Raw genomic sequence first — 8,739 nt, forward strand, 5'->3', positions numbered from 1 at the left:
GGCCCGCGGCCTGGGGCAGGAGGTGCAAGCATACACTCACCCCGCGAGTAAAGGGACAATGCATAAAATGGCCAAAGGTCATGATGGCACTGTCTTGGGCTTCACCATTGTTTGTTGGGGCTTGGGGGGGGGGAGACACAAATAAATACTTATCCTTTGGTTGGGGTGGTGACTCTCTAGTTTGGGGGTGTCTGGCTTCCGTTTGGAAAGTTGTATGAACCCTGGGAGAGCAGGCCGCACGCTCACCTGCCGTGGCCGTTTGCCAAGCTAAGGTCCTTTCCCAGCACTGCGCCCCACGACAGGTGACAGGTGGGCTTGGGGACTGGACGGGGTGGGGGAGGTGGAGAGGGGGAAGCTTGGAGAGTGCCAGCAACCCGTCCAGGTGACACAGGGACAGGAAGTGGGCTCCCCACAGCCTCGCTGCCTGTTTGGGCAAGACTGGCCCCTGCAGGCCGGCTGCGATGATATGAACGCTGTTGACAAGTCACATGGCCTGTGATTTATTCCAGAAAGGTGACCTGGTATTAGGTACAGAGAATTTCAGTGCCATTATCACACACGGGGTCCAACGCGCCCGCTTCGCAGATGCAACTGCTGAGGTCCAGAGCGGACCAGAGCTGAGGCCCGGAACCTGGGGCAGCAGGCGACATCACAGTCCCAGCCTCATTGGCCCCGCCTGGAGATCGGGAGTGGAGGAGAGAAGGGAACGCGGCGCTGGGGTCCAGCATCCGGGCCCCTCGGACCCCGCCCACGGTGGTCATGCCTGTTCGTTTCCAGGGACGCGCGTGGCCTCCCTGCAAACCCTTTTGGGGAACCCGGCACCAGAGGGGTGGTTGGCAATACCCCGCCCGGAAGACGCGCCACCGCGTCCCGCCGCCAGGGGGCGCGAGAGGGCGAGCCCAAGCGCGCACCTGCTCCGCCTTCTCGACTCACCTGCCAGGTGGGGCCCGGCCTCGTCATTTTCTAGAGGAAAGAAATGGAGCTTAGGGAAGCGGGGTGGCCGTCTCACAGCCACAAAGCCGGCGTGGGGTTCTAAACTGGGGTTTCCGATTTCCATATTCTGCTGTCTCCCCGGGGCCCGGCCGGGACGGGCGGACACCTGCCAGGACCCGCCTGCGCACGCGGCAGCGAGTCGCGAGTGTCGCAGCGCGTCCCGCGTGGAGCAGAAATCCGGTGTTAAAGGATGGCTGTGGGCCGGGCGCGGCGGCTCCCGCCTGTAATCCCAGCACTCTGGGAGGCCGAGGCGGGTGGATCGCTCGAGGTCAGGAGTTCAAAACCAGCCTGAGCAAGAGCGAGACCCCGTCTCTACTAAAAATAGAAAAAATTAGCTAGTCAACTAAAAATGAAACAAAAAATCAGCCGGGCATGGTGGCGCATGCCTGTAGTCCCAGCTACTCGGGAGGCTGAGGCAGGAGGATCACTTGAGCCCAGGAGTCTGAGGTTGCTGTGAGCGAGGCTGGCGCCACGCACTCACTCTAGCCTGGGCAATAAAGGGAGACTCTGTCTCAAAAATAAAGAAATAAATAAATGAAAATACAAAGGACGGCTGCAGCGCGGTGTCCGAGGCTCTGGGCTAGTCGCGGGACGCGCTGCGCTCACAGTCCCGTCTCTGGCGCGGCGGCTGGGCGCGCTCAGCGCGTTCCTCCGATTGGATTCCGCATTTCCCCATTGCGGAGTCGGTGACCGCACCCCCTCTCCCAGGTCTCGGAAGTTAATTTCCAGAGATCTCTGAAAGCTGTCCCTGCCCCAGCGCCCTGGCCGGCGGTGGCGAGAAGACCGGCACAGGGCCCAAGGGGAGGGGATGTCGCAGAACAGAGACCCCCCCCTCCTCGCCGACGCCCCATCCTAGGTGGGCCCCCCCAGACCTCGGAATCTGGACATCACCGCTCCCCCCGCACCACTCTGCCTTCCTCCCCGGGCAGCGCGGGAGCTCAGGAGGGCCCCCGGTCCCCCGCTGCCTTTGGGGGTGTGTGCAGCACGGAGACAGCCCCCTACCCCGCTGCTCAAGTCCAGTGCTCGTCCTGCCTTCCTCCTGCGGGGCATTCAGAACTGTCCCCTCTCCCCGCCTGCCGCCCCCAGAGGGCTCAGGCAGGTGCCTCTCCCCTAGCCTGCCTGCCTAGAGCTGGGGGTGGGGGGATGAGAGGGAGAGGGACAGGGTTGGGGGAGGGAGGGGGACGGGATTGGGGAGGGAGGGGGATGGGGTGGGGGGAGGGAAGAGGACAGGGTGGGGGAGGGAGGGGGACGGGATTGGGGAGGGAGGGGGATGGGGTGGGGGGAGGGAAGAGGACAGGGTGGGGGAGGGAGGGGGACAGGGGTGAGGAGGGAGGGGGACGGAGGAGGGAGGAGGACAGGGTGGGGGGAGGGAGGGAGGAGGACGGGGTGGGGGGAGGGGGGAAGGACGGGGCGGGGGAGGGAAGAGGACAGGGTGGGGGAGGGAGGGGGACAGGGTGAGGAGGGAGGGAGGCAGACGAGGGGGGAGGGAGGGAGGAAGGCGGGGCTGGGGGGAGAGAGGGGGACAGGGGTGGGGGAGAGGGGGACAGGGGGAGGGACGGGGGTGGGGTGGGGGAAGGGAGGGGGAGGGAGGGGGACGGGGACGGGGATGGGGGGCACTCAGAGCTGCCCCACGAGCCTTCCCCGGGATGGGGCGGGGCGGGGCGGGCCTGGGGGGCTCCCATAGACGGCCCCCGCGGCGCCGCCCTTGCAGGGTCAGAAGAGCGCGGGCTCGCGGTCCCCCTCCTCGCGCTCCCCGCCGGGGCCGCGGCGCGGGGCGGCCTTGTCCACGCGGTACTTGCGGCGGCGCAGCCACTCGGTGAGGCTCCGCGGCGCCGCGTCCTCCAGGTCCTCGGGCGGCAGGAAGCTGCGGTCCAGCAGCTCGGCCGCCTCGCGCCAGTTGGCGAAGCAGGCGGGGCCCAGGCGCCGGATCTCCTCGGCCGCGTCGCGCGTGAGCACGTCCCCGCCCGGCTTGAGCACCACGACGGCCGGCAGGCGCTCCACGCGGAACTGGCGCCCCAGGTCCCTGCGGGGCGGCCGGGTCAGGCTGGCCCACCCGACCCCGAGCCCCGCGGCCCTCCCGCGGTACCCGGCGCCTCTGTGTGCCCCGCCCCGCGCACCTGGCCTCGGCACGTGCGAGGAGCAGGCCAGGTGAGGACGCACCGGCCTCCGCGCTGCGACCCGACACGCCGGGCGACCTCCAACCTGCACTGCCCGTGCCCCCCACCTGCATGCAGCACGCTCCCCGGCCTCTGCACGCTAGGACCCACCCGGATCTCACCCGGGCGCCGTGGCTCACGCCTGCCACCCTAGCACTCTGGGAGGCCGAGGCGGGAGGATCGTTTGAGCTCAGGAGTTGAAAACCAGCCTGAGCAAGAGCGAGGACCCCCCCAACCCCCATTTCTACTAAAAACAGAAAGAACTTAATTGACCAACTAAAAATATATAGAAAAAATGAGCCGGGCGTGGTGGCGCATGCCTGTAGTCCCAGCTACCCGGGAGGCTGAGGCAGGAGGATCGCTTGAGCCCAGGAGTGTGAGGTTGCTGTGAGCGAGGCTGACGCCACGGCACTCACTCCAGCCTGGGCAACACAGTGAGACTCTGTCTCCAAAAAACAAACAGAAAAGACTCGGGATCTGCTGGCGCCAGGGGGCGCTCCGCCCGCGACAGTGAGGCTGGCGCCCGGATGGTGCAGACTTCCAGCCCGTCCTCCCCCCGCGTTGCGCAGGTCGCCCCTCGCGCCTCCCGGGGGCCAACGCGTGCGTGGTTTACTGTCCCTCCTTAGGCTCTCGTCTCCCGACTGCAGGCCCGCGGGGCAGGGGTTTCTGTCCCCCGAGCACGAAGCAGCGCCGGGCACAGCTTAAGTGCTCCGGAAATGTGTCGGGGCTGCAGGAGGGAAGGAAGGAACCCTGGCAGGCGGTTCCTGGGGAAGGGCCGGCTGGCCAGGGACAGCCTCTCCAAGGAGGTGACCCCTGAGCTGAGACCTGTGGGATGGGGGGAGGCTGGGAGAAGGGCGGTCCAGGCAGAAGGCCCAGCGCGTGCAAAGGCCCTGGGGTGGGAGGGTGGTTGGGGCACCGCCCAGATCGTGCAGGCCCTGGAGGGCGGTGGCGAGGAGTTTTGATTTTCCTCTGCGTGTCACTCGCTGGAAACCCGTGAGGCGCTTTCCGTGTCCCCAGAAGACCCTGGGCCAAACGTCCAGTACTGGCTGCCAAACCAGGCCCATCATGGTCCCCCTTTTTTTTTTTTTTTTTTTGAGACAGGGTCCTGCTCTGTCTCCTGAGCTGCAGTGCCGTGGCGTCAGCCTCGCTCACAGCAACCTCCAACTCCTGGCCTCAAGTGATCCTCCTGCCTCAGCCTCCCGAGTAGCTGGGACTGCAGGCCCAAGCCACCGCGCCGGGCTCCACCCATGGTTCTTAATTTCAGCCTGCTGGGTTCTTGGGTGGCCATTTTCCGGGCTGCCAGGAAGAGAACACATGGTATTGCAAAATCCCGCAGGAGGAGTTTGCCAGATTTAGTAATTAAAAATACGGGACGCTCAGTTAAATTTGAATTTCGGATAAACAATGAATAACCCGTTGGTATTCACTGGGACACGCTCATACTGCAAAGTTGTGTGGTGTTTACTGGACATTGACATTTAACCGGGCAACACTTTGTTTCCTCTGGCAACTCCAGGCGTGGCGGCGGCTCGTTCCTGTACTCCCAGCACTTTGGGAGGCCAAGGCGGGAGGGAGGTGGATCCCCCGAGCGAGGTCAGGAATTCCAGACCAGCCTGGGCAACATAGTGAGACCCCGCCTCTACAAAAAAGTAAAAGCATAAAGTAGCCAGGCCTGGTGTTCGCCTGTAGTCCCAGCGGCTTGGGAGGCTGAGGCGGGAGGATGGCTGTGCTGGAGCCCAGGAGTTGGAGGCTGCAGGCAGGTGTGATCGCACCTCGGCCCTCCAGCCCAGGCGACAGGTCAAGATCCTGTTTCCGAAAAACAAAAAGAAACCAGGCCTGATGGCTCTGAGGGCTGCACACTCCAGAGGAGGGCGAGGACCGCCCGGATCAGCCGCTGTTCTGGGTGGATGTTTTGTGGGGGGGGGGACCCCGTCCCAGACAAGGTCAGCGGCAAGGTCAGCGTCCGTCTGTGATGCCCTTCCAGCCACATTCCCGCCCCGGGGAGGGAAAAGTTCCCGGTGTGGGGAGAGCAAACCCTCGGCTCCAAACGGCGGCGGCGGGAGCGAGCCGTGTCCAGCCTGGTCATTCTGGGCGGACGATGGCCGTCTCCACGACCAGAAACTTGCAACTTGAGCAACAAAATGAATGAACGCGAGCAACGGCTCCAGATGACACACGCAGACGCGCACGCTGACCAAGCTCACACGGCAGGACCGCAGCAATCGCCGCGGGCTCACTGTCCAGGGCTTCCAACTCTTTGCTGTGTCTGAACTGTTTTTTTCTTCTTTGAGACAAAGTCTCGCTCTGTTGCCCAGGCTAGAGTGAGTGCCGTGGCGTCAGCCTCGCTCACAGCGACCTCAGACTCCTGGGGTCAAGTGATCCTCCCGCCTCAGCCTCCTTAGTATCTGGGACTACAGGCATGTGCCACCATGCCCGGCTCATTTTTTCTATATATGTTTAATTGGCCAATTAATTTCTTTCTATTTTTGGTAGAGACGGGGTCTCGCTCTTGCTCAGGCTGGTTTCAAACTCGTGACCTGGAGCAATCCACCCGCCTCGGCCTCCCAGGAGGGGCATCTCCTTGATCTTTCTCTGTCTCTCTCACTGGCCGCTCTTTCTCTGCCGGCCTCTGACCCCTGTGCATGCCGTGCCCTCTGCCTAGAAACCTTCTCTTTCCTGGGGGTCCACCCTCCTGTGTTCCACGTTCCTGGGGTCTCTCTTTGAAGTCACCTCCTGGGGGGAGTCATCCTCTGACCTTGAACCCCAGCAAGGTGCCCCCATGGTATTTCTGCCTGGCCAAGCTTCCCTTTGTGCCCCAGAGCACAGCCCGGGCTTGCCGCTGCATACTTGAGTCTTTGTCTCCCACGCGCCGCCCCCACTAGGCTGAATGCTTCCTGGGGGTGGGGCTGGAAGCTGGCATGTGCACCCCACTCTTCCCCCCAGCTCCTGCTCCAGGGACTGGCCCATAGGCGCTGCCCCTGCCCTCTTTCACTCTGGACGGAGTGGAGGAATCCATATGCAAATCCTTCAATTCCCGTGGAGGCGCCCCCTCCTCCAGGAAGCCCTCCGGGATCTCCCCCGCCCCGCCTCACCTCCTCAGGTCATCCTCGAAGGGCAGGAAGAGCCACTTCTCAGGCATGTCCCTGAGGAACTCGTCCTGCTGCTCCTCCGTGGGGTCCTGGGACACGTACACCAGGGCCAGCTGGGCCGCCCGCAGCACGTAGAACTCGTCCGTGAGCCGCACGAAGAAGTCCTTGAGCACCGGCGCGAAGGCCTGGCACTCGGGACAGGCGGCGGCGCCGAAGAACAGCAGCACCAGCCGGTTCTCCAGCCTGCGGCTGAGCTCGGCCTCCGTGTCCAGCTCGTCCTGGTCGCTGTTGTTCCGGATCAGGACCCGGCCAGAGAACAGGGCGGCCATGGGAGAAGCCCCGGCCGGGTGCCGGGTGCCGGGGCGGCGCGGGGCCCCGGGTCTGCTGGCCGGCCTCTCGCCTAGGAATAGAAACCTAGAGGAAGCCGGCTTAGGACCTCCCTAATCTCCCTCCACCTTGACCTGCTTCTGGGGCGCCTGGGGAGGCGGGGGCGGGGCTCCCCAGTGTCCGCCTGTCTCAGGAGAGCCACAGTTGCACCCCAAAAATGCACAGGACGGCCTGTCTCAGGAGAGCCACAGCTGCACCCCGAAAATGCACAGGACGGCCTGTCCCAGGAGAGCCACAGCTGCACCCCAAAAATGCACAGGACGGCCTGTCTCAGGAGAGCCACAGCTGCACCCCGAAAATGCACAGGACGGCCTGTCCCAGGAGAGCCACAGCTGCACCCCGAAAATGCACAGGACGGCCTGTCTCAGGAGAGCCACAGCTGCACCCCGAAAATGCACAGGACGGCCTGTCTCAGGAGAGCCACAGTTGCTCCCCGAAAATGCACAGGACGGCCTGTCTCAGGAGAGCCACGGCTGCACCCCGAAAATGCACAGGACGGCCTGTCCCAGGAGAGCCACAGCTGCACCCCGAAAATGCACAGGACGGCCTGTCTCAGGAGAGCCACAGCTGCACCCCGAAAATGCACAGGACGGCCTGTCCCAGGAGAGCCACAGCTGCACCCCAAAAATGTACAGGACGGCCTGTCCCAGGAGAGCCACAGCTGCACCCCGAAAATGCACAGGACGGCCTGTCTCAGGAGAGCCACAGCTGCACCCCGAAAATGCACAGGACGGCCTGTCTCAGGAGAGCCACAGCTGCACCCCGAAAATGCACAGGACGGTGGAGGAGACCGACCAGCCTGACATACGGGTGTGAAAACAGTCCACTAAATTGTGATGGAAACATACGCAGGCTTCTTTCTTTTCTTTTTGAGGCAGAGTCTCGCTCTGTTGCCCAGGCTAGAGTGAGTGCCGTGGCGTCAGCCTCGCTCACAGCAACCTCCAACTCCTGGGCTCAAGCGATCCTCCTGCCTCAGCCTCCCGAGTAGCTGGGACTACAGGCATGCGCCACCACGCCCGGCTCATTTTTTCTATATATTTTTAGTTGGCCAATTAATTTCTTTCTATTTATAGTAGAGACGGGGTCTCGCTCTTGCTCAGGCTGGTCTCGAACTCCTGACCTTGAGCAATCCTCCCGCCTCGGCCTCTCAAGAGTGCTAGGATGACAGGTGTGAGCCACCGCTCCTGGCCTCCTTTTTGGGACTTTTTTTTTTTTTTGTATTTTAGGGGGACCCGGAGACAGCTGGTGCCTGTATGCTGCATGAAGCCTGCTGGGGCTCAGAAAACAGCATCCCGGGACAAAGGCCTTCAAAGCAGCCTCAGAAGCAAATGTTCTTCTCTGGCCTTCTGCCCGCCTGTGTCTCAGTCCCGTTCGCCCCCAGGGCTGGTGGCAGAAACCAGAACCCCTTTCCCCAAGCCAGCCACAAAACCTAAACATACGACTTTAACGTCTCCCCTGCCTTTTTGTGTAAAACCTGGCCTCCAAGGCATTATCTGACCTACTTTGACTGTAGGGCATAAAACCTCCATTGGGGACAGGGTCCTGCCCCGCACCCAGGAGGAAGGAGGCCCCGCGCTGTCTGTTGAAAATACCTCATACCCTGTTTGTCCACACATATTTCACACAGCTGTCCGTACTTTGTTAAACCTAAGCATAAAGACAATTTCCCCTGTATCTTTCAAGTTGATTTTCCGTGAACCTTCGGAGTGGGGAGGGGAACTTTTCCCTTGGTCCCTACAGGACCCTAGGGCTCTGGGGCAGCCCGTAAGCAAGGGGATTCACAGGGATAAAAAAAGCATAATTGTTGGGAGGCTGAGGCAGGAGGATTGCTTTGAGGCCAGGTGTTCAATACCAGGCTGGGCAACACAGCCAGAGGCCATCTCTACAAAAAACTAAAAAATGAGCCGGGTGCCCTGGTGCGCACCTGTAGTCCCAGCTACTCAGGAGGCTGCGGCAGGAGGATCGCTTGAGCCCAGGAGTTGGAGGCTGCTGTGAGCTAGGCTGATGCCACCGCACTCTAGCCCGGGCGACAGAGCACGACCCTGTCTCTGAAAAAAAAAAAAAAGCATAATTGGCCATGAAACAGCCTGGCTGGTGCAGGGGAGGTGGTGCTG

The 8,739-nt window shown here is 62.5% G+C and overlaps 1 protein-coding gene and 1 long non-coding RNA gene across 2 annotated transcripts; both read right to left on the reverse strand.

The window, feature by feature from the left end:
• Nucleotides 1-476: 476 nt before the first annotated feature.
• Nucleotides 477-969, reverse strand: LOC142870444 (uncharacterized). Its single transcript, XR_012918818.1, has 2 exons — nt 934-969; nt 477-676 (listed from the first exon to the last, which is right to left on the reverse strand). It is a non-coding gene; the product is annotated as an uncharacterized LOC142870444 (long non-coding RNA).
• Nucleotides 970-2,706: 1,737 nt separating this feature from the next.
• On the reverse strand, nt 2,707-6,640 carry NXNL1 (nucleoredoxin like 1). The gene is made up of 2 exons (XM_076001295.1): nt 6,242-6,640; nt 2,707-3,016 (listed from the first exon to the last, which is right to left on the reverse strand). The coding sequence occupies exons 1-2, from the start codon at nt 6,565-6,567 to the stop codon at nt 2,707-2,709; spliced, it is 636 nt and encodes a 211-aa protein (XP_075857410.1). The 5' UTR covers nt 6,568-6,640.
• Between the last annotated feature and the right edge of the window lie 2,099 nt (nt 6,641-8,739).

The sequence above is a fragment of the Microcebus murinus genome, chromosome 4 (assembly GCF_040939455.1).
Source record: "Microcebus murinus isolate Inina chromosome 4, M.murinus_Inina_mat1.0, whole genome shotgun sequence".
NCBI classification, from domain to species: Eukaryota; Metazoa; Chordata; class Mammalia; order Primates; family Cheirogaleidae; genus Microcebus; species Microcebus murinus.

Bases quoted from the DNA above. Each gene is read 5' to 3' on its own strand.
- NXNL1 (XM_076001295.1), bottom strand. From the start codon at position 6,567: ATGGCCGCCCTGTTCTCTGGCCGGGTCCTGATCCGGAACAACAGCGAC. The intron at 3,017-6,241 runs GTGAGGCGGGGC...GCCGCCCCGCAG, and splicing joins TTCGAGGATGACCTGAGGAG to GGACCTGGGGCGCCAGTTCC.